The following is a 14,595-nucleotide window of genomic DNA, read 5'->3' on the forward strand; positions in this document are numbered from 1 at the left end:
GGTAAATCAACCACTTATTTGCTGTAATTTAAAAAATTTTGAGGATGGAAAGGTGATTTTTAAATAAAAAATGATCAAAACCCAACTCCTCCAAGTATTATGCGGCTGCTAGGGTTGGGAGGATAGAAAGGAGAGCTCTTGAGGAGAGAGAAATGAAAAGTCTATAAATATTGTAAATATGTCTAATTTGCTATAATTAAATATATTTATTAAAATTATGTCAAATTAACATTTTGGAAAGATTGCACTACAAATAAAATGGATATAGCATATTAAATTCAACATATGATGTTTACCGTGATCTAATTCAATAGTTTAAAGAACGATGTAAAAAATCATAACCATTCACGTTTTAACATTTTGTAATCTAAATATGTTTTCCGACAATTTTGATCATACATGGCAATACCAGAGTGTCAAGTCATGTATAACGGTGCACAAATGCACGGATGCCTCCATGATCAAACTTTAAAAAAACAGCTGTGAACTATAAAAATATAGAATGGGGTAATGTCCTAAAAATTCACCAACTTTACACGTTTTGTCATTTTAATTACACTGTTTAAAAATCATCATTTTCATACATCAACTACCAATTTTTCTCATATACATACCATTCAAAAATTTGGTGAAAATTGCGGACGTGTCACTATCCGGTTTGTTATGACATGTCACAGTCCGGTTGCAAACTCATCAATTATCACCAGATTTTGAAATGGTGTATGTATTTGACAAAAATTGGTAGTTTGTATATAAAAATGATGAATATAAACAATGTGATTAAACAAAACGTGTAAGATTGGTGAATTTTTATGATACTAACCCATATAAAATGCGCAAGTTTAGAATATGATTTATAATATTTTAAATGTTAAGATTAGATCGCTACAAACATCATACATTGAAATTTAATATGTCAATATTTTTAAATAAAAAAGTTGAAATAAATAAATATTTTTTAGAAATTATACCTAACAATTCAATGATTGAATAGGGGTGTCATTTTCTTCCTATAAAGTTGTGCAGGACATGAATGAATCGAGTGTTTTATTGCAATGTATTTTGATAAATTTGTATATTTATAATAAGCGGGCAATTTAATTTGTGTCTTAATTAGGTTAGCTTAGTCTGCACTCCAGTTTGAAGACCAACATGAGAAAAGGAAATGCTTGACTAGTCTAATACTCTTTCATATAATCTAAACCTAATCCAACAAACTAAATTTTATTAGCGTTTTCTTAACAGTGATTAGCCTTTTATTGAAGTTGAGCTAAATCACTAAAAAAATACTTAATCTTTTAACTTTTTTGTTTATGGCTGATTCGTTTTAATTTCGACCGGTACTTAATCTTTTAATTTTAAAGTTGAGCTAATACTTAACAGTGATTAGCCTTTTATTGAAGTTGAGCTAATACTTAATCTTTTAATTTTAAAGATTTTTACATGCCAAAATCTAAAATAGGGTCTTTTTTTTTTCTTCCTTAATTATGTAAGTTTGAAGATTAAAAGCTACATCTAAACTAATTCAACTCAATGATTTGTCTAAGGTGAAGAACAACTTAATTGGTGGGTGTGATTAATGTTGCATAATTGTATTGTAATTCACATGTGCTATTTATCTTGGAGACAATTATGGACCCTTCAAAACTTTGCTTTTTAGTACATTTTATCATTTTCAAGCTGTTACTGAAAACATTGATACTCTATAGTAGGTTTGATCAGGATTTCAATGTGCTATATTTCATCTGCAAGTTCTAATTGATGTCCTATTGCAATTAATTTTTTATAAGTCAAATTTTAATTTGGCAAAATCAGTATTAGCTTATCCTAAGTATTTTTCTTCCACCCTGTTTTAGGGGAAAAAATCAGTCTAAATGGATAAAGTTGGGTAAGCAAATGCCAAAGTAGATCAAAATGTAGTCATTCTATATTGAGCAAAATTATTTTGAGATTTCAGACCTGTGTCATAAGTCATATTTTTATCCATTATGTTTTAAAATTAAAATACTTTAATTTCCGTTGTTTAATTCTTCCGTCCATTTTTAGTGTTAGTTAATTGAGTCAAAGAACTAACTTAAAACAAATCAATTCAATTCTCAATTTTATACTTTTTATATGTCTAAATAAATATTATTATGAGATCTTTAGTGAGTTAAGGGTTTCAGTTTAATTTTAATATTTTTAACGTTTTAATTTTTTGAAAAAAGTAACTTTTTAATTTTAAAAACTAAATGAACTAGAAAAAATCAAAAAGAAGGAAAAAGAGAATTAAAATTAAATAAATTGAACTTTACAAATTTATACTCCCTTCGGTCTAAATATTTGTCGCATTTGGCTATTTTAAATATTTAAGAAATTAAGAAATATTTATAAATTTATATATGCAATTACTAAATTATTCATATTGGTTGATACTATTTTTAGTGTTTTGATTAATTTTTTTAGTCTTATTAAATTATTTATTGATAGGGATAAATTTAGAAAATTAGCAATGAATGTTCTTTTAATATTTAAAATGACAATTATTATGGACCAAAACAAATTCTCATATGCGATTAATATTATGGATGAAGGAAGTATTTTTTTTGTTTGTGTCAAAAATAAGTTTAATAACTAAATTAAAATTTAAGTTTTTAAAGTTAAGTTTTTTTGACTCATGACACAAAGAGACTAAATCGTTGACGAATAAAATACCATAAACCATTTAAATAGAAGAAATGAAAGTGTGAATTATGACATATATAGACCTCTGACCGAGTAATTTGTAAGTTTGTACTTTATTTTAGTTTTCTATATTTTAGAATTTATTTTGCATATTTTTTGTTTTTTAGTTGAGTTATTTTTATTTTCTACATATATAATTAAGGGTTGTTGTTATAATATATTCACATCTTTCACATTTTTTTTTATCTAAGCACAATTTAATAAACATGGCTGTTAGGATTATTCCTAGAATTCTAATTAGTTTAGGACTTTAATTTATCCTAATATGTGTTGGATGTTGATTATGTCATTATTAGGTTTGTGTAGGAAAAGGAAGTCTAAATCCTTTTTGGATTTGAACTCCTTATTCCTTTGACCTATTTAGAACACTATAAATAGACAAGCTCATGGCTTGTATAATTTAAGAGTGTGAGGCAGATTAGTACGACCAAAGCATTATTTGGGTTTATTGTTGGGTTTGGGCATTAGAAAAATCTCTACCGTTCTTTTGTTTTCTTCATCTTTTAGTGAATAAAACTCATTCCTTTGCCCGTGGAGTTGTCATTGACGAACCACGTAAATTTTGTGTTTGTTTTTAGTTCGATTCTATATTTTGCCATAAGCTTGATTTCCTAATTAATTTTCTGCTATTCCGCTGCGGCTAATCTCACAAGAAGTGGTATCGGAGCGACAGTTCTGATTTGGGATTTATTTGGGAAATTTTCTGATATGGCTATGACAAAATTTGAAATTGAGAAGTTTGATCGCACTAAGAGTTTTGTCTTATGGCAAATCAAGATGCGTGACTGTTTAACACAAGCTGGATTGCGAAAAGCATTACTGGAGAAGGAGAAGCTATTAGAGAAGATGACTGAAGACGAGATTGAAGATTTGGATGAGAGAGCTCTATCTACCATCCGACTATGTTTATCTGATGATATTTTGCGTGAAGTTCTACGCGAAAAATCCGCTTTGGATTTGTGGAAGAAACTTGAAACGCAGTTCTTGAAGAAAAATCTCACCAGTAAACTTGTTGTCAAAAACCGTCTACATATGCTCCATATGGCTGAAGGTACGTCTTTGAAAACACACCTTGGGGAATTCAATTCCATTATAATGGATTTGGAGAGTCTGGATATTAAATATGATGAAGAAGATCTGTCTCTTATGTTGCTTCGTTCATTACCTTCTGATTATAAGCAATTTCGTGAAAATTTAATATTTAATCATGATACGCTTTCTGTTGAGGGAGTTAAATCTGCCCTATTTTCGAAGGAGTTAATGGATAAGGAGCTAATGGGGAATGCTAGTCAGATGTCTGATACTGCCTTTACAATCAGTACTAGCATGAAGACAGATTACGATAACAAGTGTCTGAAACACAAAAACTCTACTTGTAATTATTGCAAGAAGAAGGGGCATCTAAAAATTGATTGTTGGAAAAATCCAAAAAGCAAAAACTACCGAAAGCCTAACGTTCAAGCCAATATTGTTGAAGATGAATCAGATGAGGACCATGAAGATGTGTTAGCAGTTTGGAGTAGAGATTCAGGTTTTAGGGGGAGCCGGTTCTACAACCGGTTTAACCCAGAGAACCGGCTTGGTCCAAAAGTGCAGCATAAATCTATAAGTTCAAAATTTTATGCAGATTCGGGTTGTTCATATCACATTTGTGCCAATTTCAATTGGTTTTCCGACTACAACAGAGTTGATAGTGGAGTTGTAGTTATGGGCAATGGTGGAACTTGCAGAATTTTGGGCATTGGTTCAGTCAAGATCAAGATGCATGATGGAAAAGTTAGAACATTCACCGACGTTCGACATGTTCCTGAAATGCGTAAGAATCTTATCTCTCTATCTACTTTAGAAATTTGTGGATATGAGTTTTATGGCAGGAATGGGGTTTTGGATATTGTGAAAGATGCTGTGGTGTTATTGAAAGCTCATAGAGTTGGTCGTTTGTATGAGATTGATGGATCAGTTACGACTTCGTCTCTTTCGCCAGATTCTACTGATGACATAGCCAAGATCAAGGCCAACAAATTCGCAGCTGCGTGCCAATTGGTTGATAAGTTATTTGATTTATCTATTGTGTCATTTTGCAAGTTCAAGACGTTCTTGGGCTTGTTTGGAATTTCTCAATTGTAGTAACCTGTTATGGTGAAGTGGAGAAGGTGGAGTTTGGTTGTCATTCTAATTTATTGAAGATGCAAGAGAATTCTAGTCAAGGGGGAGATTGTTAGGATTATTCCTAGAATTCTAATTAGTTTAGGACTTTAATTTATCCTAATATGTGTTGGATGTTGATTATGTCATTATTAGGTTTGTGTAGGAAAAGGAAGTCTAAATCCTTTTTGGATTTGAACTCCTTATTCCTTTGACCTATTTAGAACACTATAAATAGACAAGCTCATGGCTTGTATAATTTAAGAGTGTGAGGCAGATTAGTACGACCAAAGCATTATTTGGGTTTATTGTTGGGTTTGGGCATTAGAAAAATCTCTACCGTTCTTTTGTTTTCTTCATCTTTTAGTGAATAAAACTCATTCCTTTGCCCGTGGAGTTGTCATTGACGAACCACGTAAATTTTGTGTTTGTTTTTAGTTCGATTCTATATTTTGCCATAAGCTTGATTTCCTAATTAATTTTCTGCTATTCCGCTGCGGCATATATAGTTTAAATATCTTATACGTCATATAGTATTGAAAATTCACACAACCAAAAACGGCATCAATCTTTTAAAAAACAATATATAAAACACAAATCGGAATATAGGACGAAAAGTTTCAAAAGGTTAGAATATTAGGTGAAATGTTTTTCAGATTATACTTGAATCAAAAAAAATGTGAATGGTTGAATGATAACGTAGTAGTAATGTCGGTTAAGGGCGAAAGTTAGGGATGAAACAGCCTCACTTAAAAAGACCATCGCTAGTCAGACAAGAAAATAGCTGACTTAACCGGGATATCAAGCAAGTAGTTATCTAGAGTACGATAGCCCGGAATAGAGGCCAAGGCCGAGAAAATTAGTCGTAAGGTCACTGAATCACAGAGCATAGGTCGACGTGTATAGAAGGTTAAGCTCTAGGATCCGATCTATCAATATATTAGAGGCCTCTCGCTTATACGAATATAGACAAAGGAGTCGGGTGTCGAGCTGCGAGTGGGCCTAACAAATTTTTGATACCAAATAAGATTCTCTGATACACGAGAAGAATATTCCCCGCACAAGGCGCACCTAACTGCCTGCACTAGACAAAGCAGAACAAGACACATCAGCATAACAAAAAAGTGGGGATCAAGAGAAAAAGAGGAAGGACGGCTCTATTAGGTTTGCATAGGTAAAATTATAGAAGCCGCTTTATGTACAAACCCTAAAGGTACTTCTCTTTTTTTTACAATTTATCTTCTTCTTTCCCCATTGAAAATTTGACTACACTGTCGGAGCGGACATCCAGTGATCCCCACCGGTGTTCCTTCTGACCCTTATGTATTCTGTGCTTTCAGGTATCTCATATCCCAGTGCTCGGCGGTGATTTATCACTTGACGTCGTCTGTGGAAAATTTATTTTCCAAGTTCTCTTTATTTTTAAAGGAAATCTTTCATATCTTTAGTTTAATAAGAATTTTGCGTTCTAGTTTAAATTTTTCAAATTAAATCTCATTTTATATTTTTATAAATCTTTTCAATTATAGTTGCCCGAACCAAATAACAAAAACAATCATGGCGTAAGCTACCGACATCAATTGGTTTGGAAATCGGCTTAATTTTGTATTGCCGGAGTTGGATTATTTAAATATATATTTTTAGAGAAAAGGGATGCTGAATTGCAACAATTTGAGTTAGTGAAAATGTAGGTAAAGCCATAACCGTAGATAAAGCACAGAAACGAACAAACCATGAAATCTTCGGTTTGAGTCACTCACTGTTTTCTTTGTAACAGAAACATTGAACTTAGCAAACCTAAACTTGTTCTGTTGCTATTCAATGGTTTTACAGATTTTTTAAATAATTTTTTGGTTATAATTTTTCTTTTTTTGATAATCGAGAAAGGAAAACATTGTGAAATTTTTTAAACACAAGACCTAACAGTGTGATGCCCAGCGTTTATACCAATTGAGCTATAGCTCATTATTTTTTTTATTATTGTTTGTTAATCATAATAAAAATTCATCCAAAAAAAATCATAATAGAAAATGAAATTAGCTCCATTTTTAGAATACTAGTCTCGCATTACGTGCTATGCACGTGTCTCGTAACGTAACCCGTCAATGTACATATTAGTAAATTTATTATAATTATATCAATTTTTAATTTTTAATTAATATTAAATTAGTTAAATTTTTTTGTAAAAATAATTATTCTTCTTTTGATTTTATAATAACTATAATTAAATAATTAATTTAATTTTATTAATATTATCTTTAAAAATAATAAGATAGAAATTTAAATAATAATATATTGACCAAATACAATATTTTAGTTTTGTAGTTCAATCAAACTAAAAGATGGGTATTCCTACTAATTTAGAGACAATTTAGTTATTTTTTAGGTGATTTGACGGATTCCAATAATGGATCTGACACTGACTTTACTGTATTGTGGCGTATCTTATATATTTTATTCACATGATATGAATTTTAGATAAATTTAATGTAGATTTTAGATGTATTTATATAAAATATCTCCGGTTGACATATATAGAATTTTAAATTGTTGCATTCATGTTAGATCAAATTTCATGTGATTTTTAATGGATTTTGTGATAACTTAAAAAGAGTTGATTTTCAAATTGAATATAACATTTAATTAACTAGTTAAGTGGTAATATACTTAAAAATCACCTAAAATCCACTTAAAATCACCCGCATTGTATTATAAGTTCATTTTTACAAAGGGCCGAATTTAAAAGTGATTGATATTTGGATAAGTTTGGTCACAAAGTTTAAGCTTATATCATTCATGCTAGGACCAACTCAAAACCTAGATCCAAACTCTCATACACCCTTGAACCGGGCTAGTTTTTTTTTTTTCCCCCGAAACCGGGCTAGTTAGCTCTTGTCTAAAATTAAAATGACTTGATTTTTAAGGGGGTATTTCAACAAATATCTCAAAATTTAAAAAAAAGTAAAAAATAATTATATCTGGTGATTGTTTTTTTGTGTAAAAATCTCTAAAAAAACTAAAGGTTATATTTATATCTCACAATGTAAAATAAGACGGACTTATATGAATGTAACTTTCTACAAAAATAAAGATATTTTAGGCAAAAAAATATGAATAAGAAGTGCACACTTGATAAAAAAACGAGTTATAAAATGTAAGTTTTTCAATATTTAGAGAGGGCATGCATTGTCCACACAAGCTAGTTAGGTATGTGCAAAAATCGAACTAAACCAATAACTTCAATTTGATACAATTTACTTCACCTCGAACTAAACCAATAACTTCAATTTGATACAATTTACTTCACCTCGATTTAAAAGTATACATATTTCAACTTAATTTTTACACAAATCTAACCGAAAAACTGAACCAAATTAACTAGTTCCCACTTAAAAACGTTTCAGCTCAACTCTATTTAAAAAGAAAAACAAAATTTTATTCATTTTAGTTCTCACTTCCCACCCAATGCACAACCCTAAAGATAGTAGTTTTTTTCTAATTCAAGATTCTGAACATAATATTATTAAAGTTTCCTGTTATTTACTATAATGGAGAAGAAACAGAAAAGAACAAAGGAATGTAGTGTAACTCAGAAAGTGGGAAGAACAATTCTGATATTCCCTCATACATTATTACCATCCTAATACACATTTATAAAGCATTAAGCTTCTCTTCTATCCTACACTTCATTTTCACTGTCAAAACACCACTTCTCTTTTACTGCTCTACACATAGATCTCCCCATCTTACATTGTATCGTGCTGCCAGATAGTGAGCACCGACAGGGCCTCGACTCCCGTATGGATAGTATTCCGGAATGATCTTTTTCTCTTCAAGCTCCCTTAATACGGGAGTGAACAGTGACCAAGCGGCGTCTAGTTCGTCACTCCTGATAAATAACCTTCTTTCACCTTCTATGGCATCTAACAACAGCCTTTCGTACGCACAAGGAATCTCCTTGCAATATCTATAAGACCCGAATTAATTCAAGATGAAACATCAGTGATTAATAAGAATTTAACAGAAATAATTAAAAAAAAAGGGATGATATTGATAACTATAATCTCCCTGAGGTCAGGTCCCAAAAACTGAAGGTGATGAGTTTGGTCACAACTCGGAATCTTAAAGCGTTTTCTCACAAGAACATGAATTACCTTGCTGCATAGTGAAGATTTAGATTGCTCCGATCCAATCTCATTCCCAAGCCAGGGACCTTGTTATTGATCTTTAAATAGATAGCTTCATCTGGTTGCACTCGGATTACAAGCTCATTCGTAGCTTGATCAAGATCTGTTCCAAAGTTCCGGTTATATAAGTTACCGGGTACATGCCTGAACTGTACACGTATCTCAGCCCTGCGGAAGAACAATAACCAAAGTGTTAACAATCTAAACCACCGAGTCAATGACAATGACAGTAAAATATACAATCTACACGCACATCTTATTATGTAATGCTTTTCCCGCTTTCATAAGAAAAGGCACCCCGTCCCATCTTGCGTTGTCGATAAAGAGGGCCGCGGCTGCAAATGTTGGAGTTAAGCTGTCTTTTGGCACAGTCTTGTCATCAGTGTAGCCTGGGTAAGAAACTCCTCCCTTGGTGTGACTCTTATACTGACCTATGAACACATCTTCAAGCCGTAGAGGCCTCATGGATCGCAAAACTTTGACCTAAAATTAGCAAACAATAATAATTCTTAGAAAATCCAAAAAATGACACGCTGAATGAGTGGCATTTAAGAAAATTAACAAAACCTTTTCATTTCTTATGTCTTCTGCATCTAGACTGACTGGGGTTTCCATGGCGAAGAGTGCGAGAATTTGAAGCAGATGGTTCTGCATTATATCTCTGATTATCCCATAATTATCAAAATACCTGGTCAAAACAATAGTTGGAATTAGCCACAATATATCAAAATAGATCGAAACTATATTAACGGTTTGAGAAAACAAAGTACCCTCCACGTCCTTCGGTGCCGAAGTCTTCAGAGAAAATTAACTGTACATTCCTTATATACTGCCTTGACCACAAGGGTTCAAAAATGAGATTGGAGAAGCGGAGAACCGAAAGATTTTCTACCAGCTCTTTACCCAGATAATGGTCAATCCTGAAAATTGGATATCTTTCTAATAAGATCACGGTTCATATTCTCAGAAGAAAAAAACCAACTGAAATTCAAGAAATTCCACCTAAATATTTGATCTTCTTCTAGGTATAGCTTGAGTGACTTTGTCAGAGCAGCAGAAGAATCTGAACATTGGCCAAAAGGCTTCTCAACAATGACCCTGGTCCAGCCTTTACCAGATGAAGCTGACGAGCTAGCACATTTTACTGCATCAACGAAAATATTCGGAGGAATTGACAGATAAAAAAGGCGATTGGAAACTCTCCCGCCCTGCACACGCAAAAGTCTGTTATTCCCACATCACATCACAAGTTGATTGAGAATCAAAAACTAAACAATGATGCAACATGCTAAAATATCACAACCGACGAGGTAGATGTACTTAATTCACTGCAGTAGTAAAAAGGTCCAACCGCAAGCAGTCATTAACAATGATGATGAAGTTTACGCGAATTTCCAAAATTACACATGCTCCGTCTTTGCAACGTAAATAGGGAAAAAGGTAAAATACAATGTACTTTTTTATGGGAAAATACAATGTACTTCATCATCAAAGTTAAGACGTCAAACCAAATTCACTTCCGGGAAGAAATCACAATTACAAGCAATACACTATCTCAAATGTGACACGTCACAGCTCCACTATATAAAATGTTTTACAATGTCTAAAAGCTTGGTCTGCACCCCATAGTTACCTCATGTATTTTCAGATGCTTGTCTAGTTCTGCAAAATGTTCCGGAGAATCATACTGACCAGAATGGTAAAAACATCTTTTAAGAAACTCGTCCATCTTTTCTTCACAGTTCTCCCTAAATATCCAGAAGCAGCAGCATATCATGTTTATGAACAACTTTACATTCCAAAGCAAATAATATACTTGTGAACATACACTACATGTAAGCTCTGAAGCAATGCAGAAACAAACTCACCTCTTATCAATTCTGCAAGTCAGCGTCCTGCTAACCATGTTTCTAAGTTCAGCATCAGTCATCTTACTCCGAGCATAACCAAACACAGTGAAGTGCTGAAACCAAATAATTCCACCACTTAGTTAGCACACAGAATTAATGACAACATGAAACATAACATCAGTTTGAAACTAGGTAGCACGGACACTTCATTCAAACAACGTGTCCCGTTTCGGAACGTTTCACAAACTTGACGTTTCAGATACAAAACTTCATTTTTTTCCCACAGAAGATCTTAAGATAACACTGTTCCGCCGTGTCCGTTTCCCGTGCCCGTGCTACCTAGGTTTGAAACCGCTTGAATTACACAAATCGCTATCAATCAAACCTTGGGGAGAAATCCCTCATAATAAAGGGCAAAAAGTGCAGGAAAAATCTTTTTCTTAGCAAGGTCCCCAGAAGCTCCAACAACAGTGATGCTGACAGTTGACTCATCTTCATTATTACAATCAAAACCAATTTCTTCTTTTATTTCATCTGAAGATGTTACTGAAGATAACAAACTATCTTTCAATTTCACAAAAGAATTCTCATTTTTTACAGGGTTCACTGGGCTGGCCACTGCACCTGAATTGAAACCACTAATTCAAATAAGAACCAACAAAAGTATAACTTTCAATCCAAAAGTGCAATCCAACAAATATCTCCACAAAAATCTATCAATATCTAAAAGTCAAAAAAACTAACCAAATCTCAGCCACACAAATACAAAAGGACCACTCTTTAATTCATATTACAATTAACATATATATACACAATCCAATTCAAATTGATTCAAACTAACACCAAAATCAAAAACTAAACCAAACCCAATTCATAAAACTAAAAACAAAATACAGGGTATCAATCCAAACCAAGAAAAACTAACCGTCCTGCATAAGAATCACATCTGGGTATGCATTATTTTGAGATTTTAGTGAATCCTTAGCTGCTGCTGTTAAAAACTTCTTAGAAATCAGAGTTAATCGTTGAGATTGTTGCCCATTAATGGAAGACGAAGAGGAAGAGAATAAAGAATTTGAATTTGAATAAGAACGGGAATGAATTGAAGAAAGGGTGGCCATCTTTTTTCTAGTTTTAAGTTTTTTTCAAGTTTTTTTGAAGGTGTTTATGAAGATTAAATATTGATATGGGTTATGTAAGAAGAGAGAGCTTAGGAAATATCGAGAAAAAAAGATGGGTTTAAGGCCCTTGAGATCTCCGAAAGGCTGCGAAGTGTGTTGTTTGGTCTTTGGGCAAGTTGTCTGTTAGAGAGAGAAAGCTAGAGAGAGAAGTACAGTACTTGTGTTTTATGAGTTCTGAGAAGACAAATTGAAACAAATTAACCTAATCATTCTTTTTTAATTAGGTTAGTGGTGCCATTTTGGATGCTTGTTTTTTCCAGAAAAACAATTAATCAAACTAAAAAGATTAATCAAATTAATTGATACTAACTAAACCAAATATGTCACTAATGACCTTTCGAAAATAAAGTCATTGATGGCTTTTCCTCAAAGGTAAATAATTTATTTGTATCAAACTTTTACCAAAACTCAATTTAATCTATTTGTGTCAAATTTTTACCAAAACTCTTCCTCCCGGTTTCAGTTATGACCGTAGAGAGGCGGTGATTTTCAATTTTAAATCATACGTATATATTTATTTATTTTGTTGTATTTTTCAAAATAGTGATTTGTTTTTATCATGTACTTATAGTGCCGGTTGTAATATGTGTGCGTTTTTCGTATTTGATCAATTTATTATTATGAGAAAATATTTATGCATATGTTTGATAATTCAATTGTTTTACTATTTTATTAATTTTTATGATGATCCAAAATTTATGTATTATAAATTTTTATTTCATGTCAGGTTATTATAATTTTTCGGAAGTTTATAATTATAACTAATATAATTTTGAGCTAATATAAATTTTTATATTGATATAATAAAATAACTAAACAAATAATCATGTTTGACATTTAATAAAATAAAAATTATATCATTTTATTTAAAATTAATACACTAATATTTATAAATATTTAATTATTCTATGTAAAGTCTATTTATATATTGAACAATAAAAAAATTGAACAAAACTAAGTATTTTTTATACTTTTAGTTTCTCAATTAATTATTTTGATTTAAAATAAAAATTTATAAATATCTTCCCTAATTACTTTTTTTTTTGAATTGTGTTATTTGTACAATTGTTTTCCACAGCAAAATGGTGAAGAACATACTTTATTAGAATATTATTTTGAGCAACTTTGAACAGCCGAAACCGACAACTATGTGAGCAATTAATTCAGTATTTAGTTTTAATATAATGTTTTTATATGTGCGTGTATATGTATTGAGGTGTGCAAATTGGACCGTTGATGGACTTCCAAAGCCAACAAAAAGAAGAAAATTATGGTTTCTTAAGGTCATCAAAAGACGATGCATAAACACAAAGGTTACTTACTATTTGCTTCTTGAAGTCAATTGCGTTTCCAGCTTTAGCTTCTCATCAATACTCACTATTATTTTCGATATTTTAAATTTTTTAATAACTATATTTTTTAATATAATTTTTTTATAATAGAATACTTTGTTTTTTTTAATTTAATTATGACCAAATGTTTTTTCTTTATAATTCGCGGAAGGGGAAACGCTTATAAAAAAATCGATCAAACGACCTAACAAATTGCTGTCCAGCGGACATCGCATATACTATTTGAGTTATATCTCATTGATATGTCTTATGTTAAATTATAGTTTGACTTTGTCATTTTAATATTTATGTATTAATTAAATATTTTAGAATTTAGATGGTATTGAAGCTTAATTTATTACACCATATTTGAGATTGTCATTACACAATTATCCTTTTTGATAAATTAGTGAGTATTATATAGATCGTCAAGAGCGATTAGAGTATGTTAATATATAAAGAGACAACAAACATTAAAATTATATTGGAGGGACTTTTTTTTAGTAGCCTGCTTCAATGGTCAAGTTATTGTATGACTTTTAATTTTTATTATTTTATACTCTCTTACGACAAACAAAATAAATATAAAGATAAAATTAAATTTTAATTATAATATATTTTCTCTTCATTCTTATTTTTAAAAATATGATATAATTGAATATACGATTAGTTTTACATATTATTCTACATATGAAATATATTAATGTCAAGAATAAATTTGAAAAATGTGTATTAATAATATAAAAGTGATATCTTTTTGTAAGGAGGGGACACTTTTATATATTTTTTGAAGTTTTTATTAATGGACAGGGCTCAGGCCCCGGCCCAATTCCCAAAATGTTCAATTTATGTACATGGGTCATGCCTGTTTACATTGATATTTGGGAAGTTTAGGTATTTACTCCAAAAATAAAAATATTTACATTTTATACCTCAACACGGAAAAGTTATAAGAAAATACCTCATGTTTTTTTCAGATTTATGTTTTTACTCTGGGTATTAAAATATTTATGATTTTACTCCGTTATCATCTGGTTATCATAAACACTTATGTAGTTTATTTTTTTCATAGGTTATCATACAATTATCATAACCTTATCATACTTCATTATCATCTAATTATATACTGCAGTGTTATGATAACGACATGATAATGTAGTGATAACGACATGATAAT

The 14,595-nt window shown here is 31.2% G+C and overlaps 1 protein-coding gene across 2 annotated transcripts; it reads right to left on the reverse strand.

Moving 5' to 3' along the window:
- Nucleotides 1-8,389: 8,389 nt before the first annotated feature.
- On the reverse strand, nucleotides 8,390-12,278 carry LOC126655827 (glucose-6-phosphate 1-dehydrogenase 2, chloroplastic). 2 transcript variants are annotated; one of them, XM_050350139.2, is made up of 10 exons: nucleotides 11,832-12,278; nucleotides 11,292-11,524; nucleotides 10,925-11,019; nucleotides 10,690-10,804; nucleotides 10,059-10,264; nucleotides 9,827-9,976; nucleotides 9,624-9,744; nucleotides 9,310-9,539; nucleotides 9,024-9,224; nucleotides 8,390-8,836 (listed from the first exon to the last, which is right to left on the reverse strand). In XM_050350139.2, exons 1-10 carry the CDS (start codon nucleotides 12,025-12,027, stop codon nucleotides 8,587-8,589), a joined length of 1,797 nt encoding a protein of 598 aa, XP_050206096.1. In that variant the 5' UTR covers nucleotides 12,028-12,278; the 3' UTR covers nucleotides 8,390-8,586. The 2 variants fall into 2 exon arrangements, with proteins under 2 accessions (XP_050206096.1, XP_050206095.1); XM_050350138.2 differs by having other exon boundaries at nucleotides 11,292-11,530.
- Nucleotides 12,279-14,595: the final 2,317 nt, after the last annotated feature.

The sequence above is a fragment of the Mercurialis annua genome, linkage group LG7 (assembly GCF_937616625.2).
Source record: "Mercurialis annua linkage group LG7, ddMerAnnu1.2, whole genome shotgun sequence".
In the NCBI taxonomy this organism is placed as follows: domain Eukaryota; kingdom Viridiplantae; phylum Streptophyta; class Magnoliopsida; order Malpighiales; family Euphorbiaceae; genus Mercurialis; species Mercurialis annua.

Excerpts from the sequence above, each read along its gene's own strand:
- LOC126655827 (XM_050350138.2), bottom strand. The coding sequence starts at position 12,027 with ATGGCCACCCTTTCTTCAATTCATTCCCGTTCTTATTCAAATTCAAAT. Across the intron at positions 11,020-11,291 it reads ATGAGGGATTTCTCCCCAAG|CACTTCACTGTGTTTGGTTA; the intron begins GTTTGATTGATA and ends ATTTGGTTTCAG. Across the intron at positions 9,540-9,623 it reads AAGACATAAGAAATGAAAAG|GTCAAAGTTTTGCGATCCAT; the intron begins GTTTTGTTAATT and ends TGCTAATTTTAG.